The 18,296-nt window shown below is 37.2% G+C and overlaps 1 protein-coding gene across 6 annotated transcripts in view; it reads left to right on the top strand.

Moving 5' to 3' along the window:
* The first annotated feature begins 314 nt into the window (after positions 1 to 314).
* Positions 315 to 18,296, top strand: part of Fas3 (fasciclin 3) — a 103,804-nt gene continuing 85,822 nt past the window's right edge. For 4 of the 6 annotated variants that reach the window (XM_030383741.2, XM_030383740.2, XM_089258466.1 and 1 more), the window contains exon 1: positions 316 to 1,429. In XM_030383741.2, the coding sequence (XP_030239601.2) occupies positions 1,387 to 1,429 (43 nt within the window). In that variant the 5' untranslated portion in view covers positions 316 to 1,386. Of the gene's footprint in view, positions 1,430 to 18,296 lie in introns of all 6 variants that reach the window. The other 2 variants (XM_089258465.1, XM_030383743.2) reach the window with 2 other exon arrangements.

Genomic DNA, 18,296 nt, shown 5'->3' with positions numbered 1-18,296 from the left:
GGACAAAAGATGCCACAGTCGATGCCACAGTCGATGCCACAGCCGATGCCGCAGCTAAAGTGGAACACGGCACGCAGCAACAACAAGCCATGGCCTTAGCAACATCAGCAAATGTTGCTAGCTTGGTGCGCATGTTGCCAAGCGCACATGAAATATGTTGCTAGGGTGTGCTGCGCTGCCTGCATATGCGTGTGTGTATGAGCGCTGCATATGTGTGTGCAATGAACGCGGCGTCGCTGTATGTGTGTGTGTGTGTGTGTGTGTGCTGTTGCTGCTGCTGCCGCTGCGTAGCCGTTTGGCAACTTCATCGAAACAGATACACTCAGTCTGTTGGTAACTGTTGCATTCAACGCTTCGTTCGCTCTCCAGCCGAATTCCCATTTTAATATTCGACAACGCCATTTCGTTCGTGTGCGCTGTGCGACTCGTGTTCGTGTTTCGTTTCGCACGCTCGTTTATTTTGTTTGGCTTGACTCGGCGGGCAGTCGGTTCGTTCGATTTCGTCGTTTCTCACCCACACACACATTTATACAGAGAACAGATACGCGCGCATTGATGTGTTAGTGCGTGTGCGTGTATATATATTTTACCGGTAAAGCCGAATACTTAACGTTCCACGCTCAACGTCATCAAATTCATAACGTCATTTCGTTTTGGTAGCGTGCGCTGTGCGTGTGTATCTGTAGAGGAGCTGTTGCTGTCGCAGTCGCAGTCGCAATCGCAATCGTTGTATCTGTGTCTGTGCCCGTCTCGGCGTCTTGGCCAACTAGTCAGCCGGACTTGCGTTCTGCCGCGTTAGCTGTGCCAATTGGCAGTTGCATACAAAAATCAAATACATACATAAATATATAAATATATAATATACATACATATAAAATATATATTTTTTGTGCCAGAATTTTTAGTTAAAAAAAAGCGAGAAACCCGCAAAAATTTCGTCATCAAATTTTTGAGCTGTCAACAGTGCGCGCTAAAAGTAAACACATATAAAATATACACACATACACATCCATACACACACACACATATATATATATATATACATACAAAGGCTGCAGCGGCCATAAAGTGTTCAGTGCTCTGCTTCAGCTCAGCTAAAGCGACACATTTAATGCTTGAAAAGCTAAAGCACAACAACAACAACAGCAACAACAACAGTAGCAACGGCAAAAATCACTAAGCTCTTTGCCAAATACGCGAGAGTGAAAAAAAGCAAAAGGCAAAAAACAACAACAACAACAAAAAACCTCAAACATAAAATCATAATAATAATAAAAAAAGAAACGCCTTGCCAGGGCAAAAGTCACATAAAATACTTATAAAAGTGCACACATAAGGATTACAGGAAGAAGAAGAAGCACAAGAAGAATCTACAACAACAACAGAATGTCACGGATCGTTTTTGTATTTCTGGCAGCCATCTTAGCAGGTAAGCCAAACTCACAAAAGTTAAGAGCGCGCGCGAAGCTCGAGATGATATCACGAGGCAGTGAGACGTTTATTTATAAGCACTGATTGAAACACACACACACACACACACACACACACACACACACACACACACACACACACACACACACACACACACACACACACACACACACACACGACTTTTTCTGTTCAGTATGCATGTGCATGTGTAGGTGTGTGTGTGTGTGTCACATTTTTTCATAGAAAACCTGCTCGCTAGTAATTTCTATATAAAATATCTAGTTGAAGTGGTTCATTGTAAAAATATTTCAAATATGATTGATTAACATTGTCGTGCTAAAAACTCTTAGAAAAAGCTGACCATATCGTTTAGTGTCCCGTGTCACGCGTGAGTTTGTTTTTTTTTACAATTTGGCGGTTTTTTCCGCCTGCTGAGTGACCCGTTTATACAGATTATTTTGGATACCTTGCCGTACTGCGCATGCTCGTAGGCTCCACAGCCGAAAGACTTCGGCTGAGACCAACGAACCGTCAGGCGAATGCTCTGTGACCTTTGTGTGGGCAACAGCTTGAGCTTCGTCATCGCATGCTTCGCTTTTAAGCCGGGAAAGGTCAAATGTGCCCAAGTAACTCGGCTTTTAATGAAGCCATTGTGCTGCGAGTTGTCTGCTTGTTTGGCTCTTCGGCAATAATTAATGAAAGCAACATCAGGCTTGGAAGATTTTGAAAAGTTTTCTGATATTGGATTAATTAGTTGGAAATTAAATCTATTAAAGATTTTTGTTAGATTAAAACTTAATTAAAATACATTTTTAAACAATTTTTATTTTTGGGAATAGTTTATATTATAGAATCACTTTCTAGACATCTTTAAGTGGAGGATAATATATTCCGAATACACCATAAAATTCAAATTCAAATTTTATGCGCTCTTCTTGCCTCTCAGTTTCTTCTAAAGAACAAAACTCTAAAATTATGTCATGGTTACTTAACTCTCTCTTTATAGATCATAAAATTCAAATTCAATTTGAGTTTCTTTTTAAGAAATTTAAATTAATTTGGTTTTTCTTAAATTCTTTTCAAGAAATTCTTGAATTTTTAAATTTTTGTCATCAAGTGAAATTTCTTAATTTCTAATTATGCGGGTCTTCAAAAAATATGTTCTGTTCCCACATAAATCACCTAAGCTGCAATTTACTTTTCTGGTTTTTTTCTTCCTCTTCCTCTTCCTCTTCTTCTCTTCTCCTTCCTCTTCTGCTGAGTAGCTTGCATGCTTGGCTCTTAGGCATTCCACAATCTTCAATATTCTGCTCGTAATGAAAGGCTCAAAGAGTTATGTGTACAATAAAGGTGCTCATGATACATCCTAGCATTAAAAAGACGAAAGTCTCCTTCTCTCTCTTGACTCGCAATTCTCTTGTGTGTGTGTGTGGGTATGTGGGTATCTGTGGGAGTGTGTGCCTTTAAGGGCTCCATCTACTACTGTTGGCTGGTTTAAATTTACAACTTGCCAGCGCCTAGCAGCCTATTTAATTAAAATCCTTCAATGTTTTTCAGTTTTTTCTTTCATTTTTATACCCTGAACCCATTGAAAATGGGAAATCAGGGTATAATGTTTTTGTGTAAAAGTATGTAACAGGCAGAAGGAATCATCGTAGACCCCATAAAGTATATATATTCTTGATCAGCACGACGAGCTGAGTCGATATAGCCCTGTCCGTCTGTCCGTCCGTCCGTCCGTCCGTCCGTCCGTCCGTCCGTCCGTCCGTCCGTCCGTCCGTCCGTCCGTCCGTCCGTCCGTCCGTCCGTATGAACGCCGAGATCTCAGAAGATATAAGAGCTAGAGAGCTGAAATTTTTTGTGCATACTCGTGTATACCATACGCAGTACGAGTTTGCTTTATTTTTTCGATAACTCATCCGATAACTTTTTTATCGAGAATAATCGAAAAATTGATTTTGTTTTTTGAGCCTCATTGGAGTACTATTAGACGTGGAGACTTCAGATTTACTGTGTATATATATATGATGAATACAAACATTTTGTAATCAACAGATTTCGGATACCACGCCCCCTTCGCCCCCAATTTGTAAAAAACGTATTTCAAGTACTAGAGACTTGTGCTTTAGAATGTACACACATTTTGAACATATAATTACGCCCAGAAAGTTTCATTAAGATCGTATGTTTACAAAAGAAGTTATTCACCAAGTAAATTCTCATACTATTGTCCACACTGCAGCGCAGCCCAAGCGCAGTCGCTGCTTACTGCGCAGTTAGCGGAGCGCGGGCGCGTGGGGGTGGATGCATGTAAATGTATGTGTGTGTGCATAAAAGAAGTGCAGAATGATAGGAATATCAGCTTGAAGGGTTCAGGGTATCTCCTAGTCGAGCAGTCTCGACTAGAGTCTTCTTACTTGTTTTTTCTCGGTTTGCTTCTTATTACGCCACACAAAATTTTGTGAGCCCATGCAGCGAGGGCCGCACATGGCGGCTTCCATTCTCATTAGCTGAAAAGATGCTGCTGCTGCTGTTGATGCTGCTGTTGATGCTATTTATGCTGCTGCTGCTGCTGCTGCCTAACAACATTAACAGAGTCGGGCGGCAGCAGCAGCTGTCTCATTACAGTTAGCCCCCATGCCATTCCATCGCATCCCCCAACCACAGCCCAACTCTGCACTCGCTCAAGGCACAAAACCCCATGAAACACACGAACATGACGTGACTTTAAGACAGACACTTTTTGTTCACGTTGTGCTTAGCCTCTGCCGCAGGCAAAACCTTTCAAATGGCGCCCAGCGTGTGTCGAAAGCTGACAACTCCTGCCGCCTCCAACGCCCAGGCCCCAATCCCTTTAGTCCGTTGCCTTGCAAATTGTATGCAAAGCAACAAAAATCCGCCGTAAAACAAGCCAAAAAATGCAACAGCTAAAGCTTCTGATTCACATTCTGATTCGGTTTCAGTTGCAGCCGCTGCTTCTGCTGCCTCTGCTGTTGCTGCTGCTGCTGCTGCTGCTGCAAGCTGATGCAGCTTAACGCAATGCAGCCGCTGCTCTTTGGCTCTTTCTCTGGCACTTTACACTGAATACTTTAACATTGTTTGGTGTTGCTTTCGCTTCGTTTAGTATTTTTTTTTTATGGCCAAACACACATCAGAGCTGGCATCTTGTAATTATAAATGTTTAATGGGCTGCTGGACGTCGCTCTATAGAGAACGAGAGAGAGAGAGGGCAGTAGTGAGTCTGAGTGGGAGAGTGTGTGTTCAGACTGTAATTTTTTAGGCCCATCTTTTCTTTAGAAAAACTTGCTGCATACGCGGCGTATTAGTTATGGCACAAAATAACCAAATGTCAAATGCAAAAGACAACTTTGCTTGCAACTTGTGCATTTTAATGGCCGCAAATTGAGGCATGCCCGCTCTCTCTCTCTCTCTCTCTCTCTGTCTCTCTCAGCATGCATAGAAATAAATACTTGATATTTGTTGGTTTGGCAATGCAAAACGGCTGCATTTGTTCAGCTACTCTTTTTTGCAAGACTGTTGCATTACTTGCTAAGTGATATCGCATCCAGTCTGTGCATATGTGTGTATCGATATCGAAAAGCTGTTATCGATATGATATGCCAGGCAAAAACATCAACTTTGTTGAACTTTGCATGTAATTGAAACTGACAGAGGAAAAAAGCTGAAAAAAATTATAATAAAAACCATATATGTATGTATATATGGATTTTTATAGGAAAAGTTTTTGTAAGCTTTAAGAAAAGAGAAAACTTAAAAAAAAAAGTAAAAATCTTTCATGATTTTGAGTTAAATCGAACTTTTTTTATTAATATAAAAACATAAATAAAAATTAAAAATAAATAGCAAATATATTTAATTATTTTTTTGTTAAATATTTATATATTTATTTTTATTTTTTTTAATATATAGAAACAAATTAAATTAATCATTAAAAAGTTAGATTTGCTTTTTTTGTAAAAAGAAATTTTGAAAAATAAATAAATAAATAAATTTAAAAATATTAAAATTATTAAATGAATATTATGAAACATCTCTTAATATATGTATCTTTAAAAAAGAAAAAAAAAAAATTTGAAAAAAAAATTGAGTGCTTGTCGTAAGCCCAACAAATTATTAGAAAGTAATATACAAATATAATAATACAAATATTAATAATTTGAGAGTAAAATCTATAACAGCTCTTTTTTTTATTATAAATAATATTATAAATATCCAAAAAAAACAATTCATATTAATATTCATATATATATATATATATATATATATATATATATATATATATATATATATATATATATATATATATATATATATATATATATATATATATTAAATAATACTCTTTTCAAAACATCTTATTTTCATAAATTAATTTAATATTAATACATACATACATATGTATATACATAGTTCCTCTATAAATAGATATATCTTGCGCTCTATATATGATAGCGTATTTATGTAGTCTCTGTAGTTTAGAGGGCATATTCTGCTCTTAGCATTTCATCGTATGGTAATTGCACGTACATGCTGCATATAAGAAGCAGCACAGACAGAACTCTCATTCATATTCATAACATCCTCGTTTCGTTCGAGTTTTTGCCTTGCTTTGTGCCCGTGCTTGGACTTGGACTCAACATTCCACCTTTTTTTGTTGTATATATGTATGTATATATATTTTTTTATCGAGCTTAGAAAACAAAATTTTTGTAACTGAAACTGAAACTGGGCGAGTTGAGCAAATGCTGTTGGCCCAAAGCAATTCGCAGGTGAATGGGCTTAAGACAAAGGCTTAGGCGCGCCTCCAGCCACGCAGCGAGCAGAGTTTGCCCAGTTACTTGTTCTTAACTTTTTTTTGTTGTCTTTCCCTTTCATCTACTGCTGCCGCTGCTGTTGCTTCTACTGCTTTTGCTTTTGCTTTTGCTTTATTCAATTTCCGCTTTTTAATTGCTTGTCGCCCATTTTTTTCTCATTTTTTTTTCACATTTTTTCTTGACGCCTTTAAATTTGCAGCTCATTTGGTCGGTTGCTTTGGTTCTGCTTTGGATGCCTTCGGTCAGATTGGCAGCGCAGCAATAGCTCTGGCTATTGATTTTCTCTTTCGAATTCACTCACACAAATTGCGGATTATGTGGCACAAATTGGTGTCGTTTTTCCTTTTCGGGCATATTCCCCTGCCATTTTGAGCGCATTAGCGGCAAGCGGAGTATTTGTGGCAAATAAAATAAACAAATTCATGACTAATTTGCTGAAAAATGACGGAACAATGTCAGCATCATCAGCATCAGCAGCAACAACGACGACAACAACAAGAACAACGGCAATTCCGAACGACAACTTTTTTAACATGTATAAAATGCAGCTTTGTGTAACGCTTTATATGTCACTGTGTCGATGTGTGTGTGTGTGTGTGTGTGTGTGTGTGTGTGTGTGTGTGTGGCACAGGAAGTTGGCCATGGTTTGAGCCATGTTGAAATTTTTTGGGCAAAAGGCACATACGGATCGTTGGGTAACGGCTAGAAGCGAGCAAGTGAGAATGTGTGTGAGAGAGAAAGAAAGAGAGAGGGGGAGAGGAAGGGAACAGGAGAGCTATGTGGTGCGATATTGACAAAGCGTATGCCAGGCAAATTAAATATAATAGCAGACACAAGCTCCCCCCTTACATACATACATATATGTATATATGTATGCATGTATATATGTAACAAACAATGAAACATTTGCGAGACAATAAAGAAAAGTTGGAAGTTTGTCAAGGGTGTGTGTATGCGTGTGCATGTGTCTCCGCGTGTCTCTGTGTGTGTGTGTGTGTGTGTGTTAGCTTGTACTTCCTTAAGTAGAGCACAGTTTACAGTTGACGGCTTACAGTGAGACAAACTTTTGATCGATTTGTACGCATTGTCTATATGAGCACGTACAGGAGCATTTGCACTAAGAGCTGAATAAAAGAGAAAACTTTTCTGTAAGTACATCAGATGATGAGAGAAATACAAGACCTGACTTACAGTTCGAACTGTAAGCAAAACATATATATGTAACAACTCTCTTATTGGTAGTGCATTGGGTACAGGCAGTTGCGAGTAGATGAAGTTCACAATTCTTATACTTAATATATTTAGTATTATGAGTGAATCCCGTAATCAATCTATGTAAACTTTACCATAAACAATCTGTATAATCCCATAATAAATTTATATAAACTTATGACTAACTGTCTATTGAAGTTATTTACCTACTTTAGTTAGTTTTAATAGCCGCCTTTTTCTCTCTTTCATATATCAGTTATTTCATGTGTATAATAAAAATATATATTCTTTGTTCTAGTCGAAGTCATTTGCCCTTACCACCTCAACTTTTCACAGCAGTAAATAGTTTACTATGAGATTATTTTTAGCTTCTGATAAAGTACTCTATTATTACTCTCTCATTGCTGTTTACTCTAATTCACAATACTCAACAGTCACTGATAATCACAAAACTCTTTTATCTAATCGTGAAGTACTGAAAACTTAACTCTCTTAATACTCGTAATACTCACATATCTAGTAGTTGAGTACTCTTAGTCCCTCACGGATTACTCAGTTGTTCTACATCTGTTGAGATCGTCTATGTTATGCTAGCTACAGTCTCTCATGCTCATTCTTTTTCTTCTTCTTCTTCTTCTTCGCATTGTTCACTTTAGATTTTGTCTGCTCTTGCTTAAAATTCTATCTAAGCTATTCTAAAATACTGCCCAGTTTACTTAAAGTTTATTTAAATTTCTCCATGTAAGCTAGACACAATTCATGACGATCTGAATCAGCTTCCGCAATTGCTGCTTATACTATATAAAATTCTCATACATGACGACCTAGTTCAGTCTCACGTATTTATATTTTCCACGAAATACGTTCTATTCCTTTATGCACTTGATAACAACAATAATTGTAGCTAAGCTCGACCTATATATAGACTTATATATTGTATATGTGCGTATAATATAAAAAATAGTATGAGTCTATCAATGATTCATAAGCTCATATTCGATTCACGATTCAAGTCGAATCGCCGCTCGTAATTAGTCACGCAGAGAGAAAACAGTTTTCTCTCTCTCTCTATTTATCTATCTATGTCTCTCTGTCTCTTGTCCAGTTAGCTATTGCAAGTTATTGGCTAAAAGTATTTCATTTGGCAAACGGCATATTAAGAACAGAGAAAAAAAAAAACTGTTGTTAGTCATGGATACGGTCTGTGTTTTCAGTTTGAATGCATTCACAAATGCCATTCACAATCGAACACAATTGATTGTATTTGTTTGTGCTATTTCGTGTATGTGTGTGTGCGTGTGTTGGCTTTGATTTAGGCCACGTTTACCTGATAACACAATGCACCTGTGCAACAACAATTTGTAATTTCCATTATTATTGGACGCTTCTCGTTTTTGGGGCAGACACACATGCACACACACACACACACACACACACAGACGCACACACGCATACATTTGACATATTTGTGTACATTGATTTTGTTGTGGTCGCATTGGGTAAATGCGATTAGATAAGCTTTCTGCCAGTGGAGCTCTTATCAATATCAACATTCTGTGTAACACACGCACACACACATGCACACACACACACACTTTGTGTGCAGATAAGGGCAGTTTATTGTGCCATATATATGCGTAGATCTCTGGGCATATGTGTGGCATAATTCACATGTGGCCAATGCAATTTGCTTTGTGCGCCAGAGTTTCAACTTGTCTTCATCTAATCGAACGGTGTGCTGCAGCTCTCCCCCTCTCCCTCTCTCTCTTGCTAATGCTAATTAGTTAGTTTAAATAATATCACATTGGCTGGCCAAAATCTCATTGCTCAACCAGAGTTATGGCACATTCGAATTGGCCGAGCTGCTTAAAAATGTAATTAAATTTTAATAAAAGCCCACAATATAGTAGCCACATGCCGCATGCCACATACCGCTTGCCACATGCCACTTGATGCTATTGTGCAAATGTCAAACTGATTAAATTTTAATCAATATAGACAATTTTATTATTTTTCCATCTATTCTGTGACATGACTTGCTAAATGAATCATTCGGACCGAGTGTGGGAGTGTGGGGCGGTCCACATAATTGTTATTTCACAGTGTGGGCATGGCTTGTGGCAGTGACATGCAGCATGCGGCATGTAGCATTTCGAATGCATTTTTGGCATATTATAACATAATTAGATGTGCAATTTTAATTAAATTTACATGCCCAAATGAGCATATACGCATTAGAGCCCCGCTGCCACGCCCAACCACGCCCCCCTCTCTCGGCTACCCATGGAGCTACCCTGTTTACCTTTCTGCCAGAATGCGAAATAATTGAAAATAATGCAAGTGCAATGCTGTGAATTATAATTAATAATTATTTCAAAACAAAATGCTTTTGTCCAAACAATGAATGGCAGAGATAATAAATAGAACAACTGTGCAAATAACCGAGCACAACTTAAAATAAATATTAATAATATTATGAATAAATATATACATATATACAAATAAATATATACATATGTAGGTGCACAGAGGAAGAAAAAAATAGCATGCAATGGTTTGGGAAGCTCTCTATAATTCCTAGTAATTAATTTAATTATTGAATATAACAGGAAGTGCCCATATAGCTACATAGCTGACCTATTAACAATATGAATGAAATTTATTGAAATAACTTCAAGTGAGCATAAATATGCTTATAATAGACATGGTAATAAATGTTGAATGCTAAGTAAAGAATGATAGACAATGGGCAGTGTATCATGTAATGAGTAATATTTATTGAATAGAATCTAAAACGTCTTGAGTCCCGAGTGATGTAAGTAATGAGTAATGAGTAATGAGTAATGAGTAATGAGTAATGAGTAATGAGTAATGAATAATGAGTAATGAGTAATGAGTAATGAGTAATGAGTAATGAGTAATGAGTAATGAGTAATGAGTAATGAGTAATGAATAATGAATAATGAATAATGAGTAATGAGTAATGAGTAATGAATAATGAATAATGAATAATGAGTAATGAGTAATGAATAATAATCAATAAGTAATAAGTAGTGAGTAATGAATAACGAATAATGAGTAATGAGTAAAGAGTAATGAGATATGATAATATGTAATAAGTAGAAAGTAACGTGTAATGCGTAATGCGTAATGATTAATGAGTAATGAGCAATGAGCTATGATAATAAGTAATGAGAATTAGTAGAGCTATAGAGCTATCGATAATAAATGAAGTATTAAATAAATAATAAAAACAATTAGAAATACAATTAAATGCATTCTACAAAAATTATTACTATCATACTTATCTAGTCAAAAACAATAAGCTTAAACCATGAGAACTACACAAAGCAGTTACTGTAAAATGCAGTAAAATTTCTAATTGAAGTTAAAGCTAAAATGTCAAATAGCCGTTGCCCAATACCATTTTCTTTTCTAAAGAAGAGAGAATACGCTTCAGTAAAACGTGTTCTCGAGCTTTGCAACACTTTTCCACATACAGATTATGTATCTATGTATGTATGTACATACATATATATATCATATCACACCTTCTTCAGCTGTTGCTAGGTATGCAACCGCAGCTTGGATCGCCCTGTTCAAAGTTCAAAGACTCTCGCTAGCTCCCTCTCCTTCTCTCGCTCTCTCTCTGTATTTCTGGTGCTCTCACTCTCGCCCTTCAAGAGTTATGGCATGTTCGTCTTTAGTATATTTTATTATATTTTATTTCTCTGTTCAGCCTCACCCAAGCACATGTTTACAACTTGTACGCGAACAAAGCTTCTGCGTAGCTTCCCTTCCCTTCCCGCCGCACACCCGCTAGAGGCAGCTGCTATCTTTCATATCTAAATGCTAAACTTTTGTGTAGCTCATAGGTACACACACACACACGCACACGCTCACATACGTGGAGCAACTTGTATACTGAGTCAAACAGTTGCCAAGTTGTTGCTCACGAACCGGTTCCTCGATTCTGCTCGACTAGTTTCCATTTTTGTTCATTATAACTTGGCGCTTGTTCTCTTTCTACAACTTCTTGTGTTTCTTCTGCGCGCTTCTCCTCTTCCTCTTCTTCATCTCGTTATTTCTTAACATTTCCAAAGCTATTTTCAGTTGTGGTTTCTTGATTTTTTTTTTCCATTTTCAGTTTAAGTTTGGTTTTTTTGTTTTATTTTTAATTTGCCACAAAATGTTATTAGACCTATATTTCGTTTGTTTTCTGCTGTTCGCTCTGAAGCGTGAAAAGCGTAGCAGAAGCACGCACACATGCGCAATGATTGCCACACCAGACATCTGCTTGTGTGTGTGTGTGTGTGTAAGTGTTAATCATTTTAACTGTTATTGCTCTGTATTGTTGCTGCACTTATTATTATTACTGTCCATTATGTTTTGTTATTTTTCCATACATACTTTTTTTTCGAGCTCTATGCAACTCACTCTATTTGTTCTATGGGTGTTGGCCGTCCGTTTATAAAGAGTGAGCGAGAGAGGGCGAGTGCGAGAGCGCTTGAAATTGTTAAAAGTTAATTATTTGTGTTTGTATTGCTTGCACGTTGTATTTGTACAACTTTTTCGCTGCTGCTGCTGTTGTTGTTGTTGTTGTTGTTTTTTTCTGTTCTGTTTCGACTTTTTGTTTTCTATGTGACTTCTGGTACGAAAAAAGAGACCCGAAAAAAAAGAGAAAACCCAAACCATCAGGGAGTCAATTTCAAACTTTCGACAGTTTGGACAGCCGCATACACACTTGTGTTTCATGCACTGTAAATTGAGCCGAAATGGGGCATATTTGTTGCAGAGATTTGGAGACAGACAGAAAAAGCTGAGAGTGCCTGAAATAGGTATCTGAATTCGTTCGTCTTCTTCTAGACATTATTTTCAATATTAATATCTTTTACTAAACAAATTGAAGTCTGTTTGATCTTTTCTAATGATCCCTCAAGTAGAAGAATAATATAATAGCCATCCATAGTTACTCTATAAGCTCAAAACTCTATCCTTGCCTAGCTTCACTTCGATTTCAGCTATTAACAGCGCATTATACAGTCTATTACGACCGTCTGTAGTGCTCCAGGTTCCCATTATTATTTTATATATATTTAGATATATGTGTACAGTATGCTGTAACCCATTTTCCAACCATGACCCGACTCTGACCGACACACAGACATTTTTATTGTTGGTTATTTATCCAGTTATTGTGCTCGCTTGCTTCTCTTTCACACACACACAGAGATACAGAAAGCGAGCAAGTGAGAGAGCGAGAGAGACACGGAGACAACTAAAATACATCGACATAATTAAAACCTTTGTAACTGGCACTTGAGCTGCGGCTTTGGACTCAACAGCTAATGTCTAAATTGTTGGGATCGCTGTTTGTCCTGCAATTAAGGGGACGGTGACAATTTTGCTATGACATGACAGCAGCTCGTTAACTCTCGCTTGTGGCACACACACACACACAGAGAGACACAGAGACACAGAGACAGAGAAAGAGAGACAGACACACACAAAAATTGACAATTTAGCACCAGCTTGGACAATGTGTCGAGTGCTTGGTGGAGAGGGAACGGAGACAAAGGGGTTTAAGGGCTGCCTTCTGTGCTCTCGCTCTGTGTCCGCAACTGTGCAACAAAAACTGAGCTTGTCCGGCCGCTGCAATCACTGCAATCTCAGCGCCTTCGAGCCGAGACTGGGCCAATGTTTAATTTGATAAATGTGCCAGGTTCGTGCGAGAAAACAGTTGTCAGCTGGCGTGTTGCTACTGGCACTACCAGCGCCTCTACCAGCGCCTCTACCACTGCCACTGTTGCAGCCGCAGCCAGGGGGACCACGGCTACTGCCTCTTCCACTTACTCATTTATTGGCCAGACAATGAGCCCAGTTGTTCATTAGCAAAATGTCTGGCTGACTGAGCGAGCGAACGACTTTTGCTTCTACAGCACCGCTGCCTCGCTCGCTCCACTCAAGTTGCTCGTCAATGTGCCGCTCATTCAGATTAGGATTGATGTGGCCATATTAACGTGCCTGACACTTTGCATGCAGTTTTGAAGTGTTTGGAAAATTGTGCAAAATAAACGAAATGAGGTGGAAACTGGCTTGGCTAATGGAATGCCAGGGCGACGGCAGTTGCACCAGGCTAATGAAGTCAATTAGAAAAGACAGCAAATAGACAAAGAGTGGAATTTCGAGAGCAAGTGAAGAGAATTTGAATTGCTAACAAGGGAAGAAATTGAGATGGAACATGGGAGATCATGTAGAGGAATGAAACAGTTGAAATAGAAAACTTAAGAAAAGCCAAAATGATAAATGATTAAAGAGTGGAACAAACTGGGTATGGAACATGTTGAAAGCTTCACCACTAAAAGGTTGTATATCGGCGTTTAGTAAACAACTGGAATGGAACACGAATATATTGAAACCTTGCAAAACAATGCGGTGAAAAATTGTGCGTTTGCTTTGGAAATCCGTGAAGATTTCTATCAGCGCACTCAACACACTTCAGTTCGGTTTCTTTTCCCTTGTCAAAATACGCAAAGTGTGCATTAGTAAAGCCCTTCTCAACCCTATCTGGACCACAGAACAGGGGCACGACGTCAACAAGCGTAAGGCCCAATCCAATCAGAAAACCGTCTGTGCGTGACTAGTCCAATACATTCCGAATGCAAATGCTAAAACTGACCAGCCCCGTGGTCGTAAAATGAAATAAAAAGGAGAAAAATTAAAGAGTTTCTTACCCTGCCTCCCTCTAAATACAAAGCATTACGGCCTAAACGAGCGGCAGTAGAGTAAACTTTCGAAGAAAAACGTATAAAGTACATAGAATTAAAATTAAATTTAAATAAATTTCACGAGGCACGCACGTCGAGTGTGCGAGAGCGAGAGCGAGAGCGAGAGAGGGAGTGACAGCGGGAGAGGGAACGGGTGAGATTTTTCCTGACATAGACATACGATTTTGTATTCTACGAACAAGGTGTGGGGGGAGGGTGGGGTGGCCTGTTGTATTTTTTATGTAATTACTTTCTAAGTGAGCGAGTGCGTGAGTCAGGCAAGAAAGTTTTTTAGCTTTATGGCGTTGTGTTTTATGTTTATTTTGCTTTATTGTAAGCCTGACAGCAAACAGCTGAAAGTTTTCTAGCTCCCCGGAATGCCGCTCTTAACTTATCGCTTACTTATTTTATATAATATGTGTGTGTGTGTGTGTGTGTATACTTTTAAGGCCAGACAAGCATTTGTTATTTGCTGATAGTGTTGGCCGGTCCGCGACTTAATCATTCAGCTTTGTTACCAACCTGCAAATAAACAAAAATGAGCGCAAAAATTTGCTGGTGAAAACTATTTAAGCGCACTCGCTGATTAATTGGCGTGGCCTGGGCGTGGCCGCAGATAAAATATAACTAATTAAGCCTGCAATGTACAAATTATGTAATTCCGAGCTAGATAATTATATTTATAGTAGAGCTGATAATGACTTGGGGTAAAAAATAACATTCAGCTGACGTATTTTAACGTCACTGTAGACCTATCGAAATTTCATAAAGATATAGATATATAGAATTTACTTTTCATATATATTTTCATTATTTTCATTATCTTTTTTATACAAGTCTTAGCTGCTTTGCCTCATCCAAAAGGGATGCCTACCCTCTTCAAGTTTTAATTAAGTTAATTTTTGAGCACTTTTTCCACATCAAAGTTTTCACAAAGAATCGAAAAATAACAGTAAATCGAACCCTTTTGCAGTCTCAAAAACTATTGGCCTGGCTTAGTTAAATTTTAGCTGCCCCAAGACATTCGCTTGTGTTTCGCTCTTCACACCTAACTTTGTTGATCCCAGAGTTTTTCAATTGCTTCGGCATTTCCACTTGAAAGCTCAACGCCCAACAGCTTAGACAATTTAATTGCCTTAATATGAATTCGAGACTTGAATTTCGTTTTCATTTTCATTTCATTTATATAGCGTTTGCCCTTCAAGCACTTTCACTTCATAGAATCGCACTCACAATGAGTTCTCATATTTCGGCAGCTCAAAGCGCTACGGTTTATCGTCCAACTAATTTCCACATTTAATTAAGTAATTCAACGTACAAAATTAACATGCAACAGCAACAAAAAACGAGGCAGCCAAAGCATAAAAAGCTTTCTGAAAAATATATGTATAAAACACAGCAAAACTTTCACCTCGCCTCAGAAACATCAGAGAAACAGCTGTAGATGGAGCCAAAGATGGACTTTTGGGTTTGGGTTTGAATTGTGAAAATTACATAAAAATATTAAATAATAAGAGCGAGTAAACAGCAATGCGACAATCTGTTGGCAACTGCAAAAGCGAACATTCAGCAAAGCAAACAAACAAACTGAATCAACATTTACAACAATTTCGCCGAGCAGACAATGAGGGCGGTGCAAATAAAAGTAATTAAAATGTTTACAAATTAAATACATTAAATGCAAATTAAGTGCAGCTAAAGCGATTTTCCTTTGTTTTTATTTTTTTTGTTTTATTTATTTGCATATGCCCGGCGGTCTCTTTAAAATTTATTGCAGAAGTCAACATATGGCGAACATTTAATGTTCGTTACCCAATTTGAATTGTCTTTTCATTAAGAATTATTATTTAGATTAATTGCAGTTTGTTTACTATTTTAAATTAAATTATTTTCTATTTTTGTTTTTGTTTCGTAATTATGCCTATCAAATGCGTTTGTAATAATGCAATAATAAAATGCCAATAAACAAATAATTGAAAAATGATTTCATAATCAAATTATGAAAATTATTCAATACATATTTCTGCACAATATAAATATGTATAACTAAATATATATAGATTGTTATATATTGTCATTACTACAATGCGAGGCAAATGAAATTCGTGAATAGATTGCAAATTTGATTAATAATATAATTGTCCAATGCAGCGCAATGCAAATGCGGAATGCAAATGTGGCCCGACTTAATTAGGCCCCAAATAGAGCTTTGGTCAAAAATATTTGGCCAAAATATGCGCAATGCACAATTGGCCAATAATTTTAATTGTGCATGAAAATTGGGCGCTAAATTGAGACGAATGCAGTGATTTATTTATTGAATATGCTGTGGTCCATTGCGGACTTTACTATCGTATGTTAGCCCTTAACTCTCTTTAAGAGAAAACTGAATAAATTAAACAGAATTATTTGATTCAATTTAAATACATTTTTAAAGGAATTTTGTATATTATTTTTTTTTTTTTTTTTTTTTGCTTTGCTATGAAACTCTATAAAAACACCAAAAAAATATTGAGAATTAAAAAAAAAAATTATATTATTGCTTTGCTATAAAACTCTAAAAATAAAAAAAAAAAAAATATTTAGAATTAAAAAAAAAGAATATTATGATAAAAATAATTTTAAAAAATTATCTAAATTATTTATCTAAAACACGAAAATATGCTGCAAATTAAATTAACAATATATATATATTATATACCTATATTTTACTATGTATTCTTATAATTATTATTTTTTATTAAACATTTATTAAATTATCTTTATTCGCTTATAATATTTATATACAAATATTCATTAATATTCATTTTATTATATATCAGCATATATTTAAAATATTATCAGCTTTATTTGTAATGCGAAAACTTTCTTAAAAGCTTATCAACTAATTCAAATAATAAACTTAAATTGAAAACAAGATAATTTATAGCAAATCCCTTGAGCAACTCTCGTTGCTGTTTTCCTACTGAGTGCCCTAATGCGCGCTGTGGCAGCTCGTGCTATTAGTGTTGCAAAATATATGCACTCCACAAGTTGCACGCACACACACACACACACAGTTGGGGCGCTGTCAAGTCAACAACTTGAATAGCAACAACAACAAGAACAAGAAACAACAACAAACAAACATTCAACAGCGACTCGCAAATGGTTTACAACTTTTCCGCTTAACTAACTTAAAATCGAATAAAGTGAGAGGTGACTCGACTGTTTGGCTAAAAAAAAAAAACGGCGACGCCGACGAGCAGGGCGGGGGGCGTGTGCCTTGTACACGGACAGCCCTCAGCGAATGGTACTAAGTATCTAAATTCGATTTGGCTGCACTTAAGCGCGCTGCAGTGCGGCGCTTAAAGTTAAAGCGACAACAGCAACAACAACAACAAAGACAACTGTAACTGCCGACCCACTTTGGCCGCTCAGTCAGTCAGCCAGCCAGCCAGCCCACTTGAGTGGGTCAAGTAAAACCTTTTTGTCAGCGATAAAAAATGCGCCAGCTACAGCTACAGCTACAGCAGTTGCAGCAACAACAACAACAACAAGAGCGAGCAGCAACAGCAACCACGGCAACCAAGTCCAATTAAACGGTTGCCATTGCCCATAAAGCGACTTACTTGAGGCCCGAACGCGCGACTTCTGCCAACGAGTTCTCCAAGTGGCTTTTTGGCGGTTTTCTTGGTTTTCCTTGCGTTTCTGGCTTTGCATACCCTATGGGCATTGCGAGCGCTTCAGACGAGGCGTATAGAAGCCAATAGGCTGTTGTAGCTGTGAAGTAGTATCTGTGTATATATAGAAGCTTCTCTTATAGACTTTTGCATTTTAAAACATTTGACATGAAATTTATAAATGTTTTTTCTTTTCTAATATAAAGCTGTTAGATTGATTATTGCTTTATCAAAAATGGGGCGTACTCAGAGATAACACTTCAATAACGGTCATAGACCTGTCATTATTTATATGCTTAGCAAACTATTTATAACAATGGAATGTCCAAATTTTTTTTATTTTCAAATCAACAAAAGGAAGAAAAATTGTCTTCAGCTTATGTTATAAT

The sequence above is a fragment of the Drosophila navojoa genome, chromosome 3, assembly GCF_054131105.1.
Source record: "Drosophila navojoa isolate 15081-1374.11 chromosome 3, UAZ_NAV_1.0, whole genome shotgun sequence".
Taxonomy (NCBI): Eukaryota; Metazoa; Arthropoda; class Insecta; order Diptera; family Drosophilidae; genus Drosophila; species Drosophila navojoa.
Note: the sequence above shows the minus strand (reverse complement) of the source record. Positions and strands in the feature narration are given on the sequence as shown.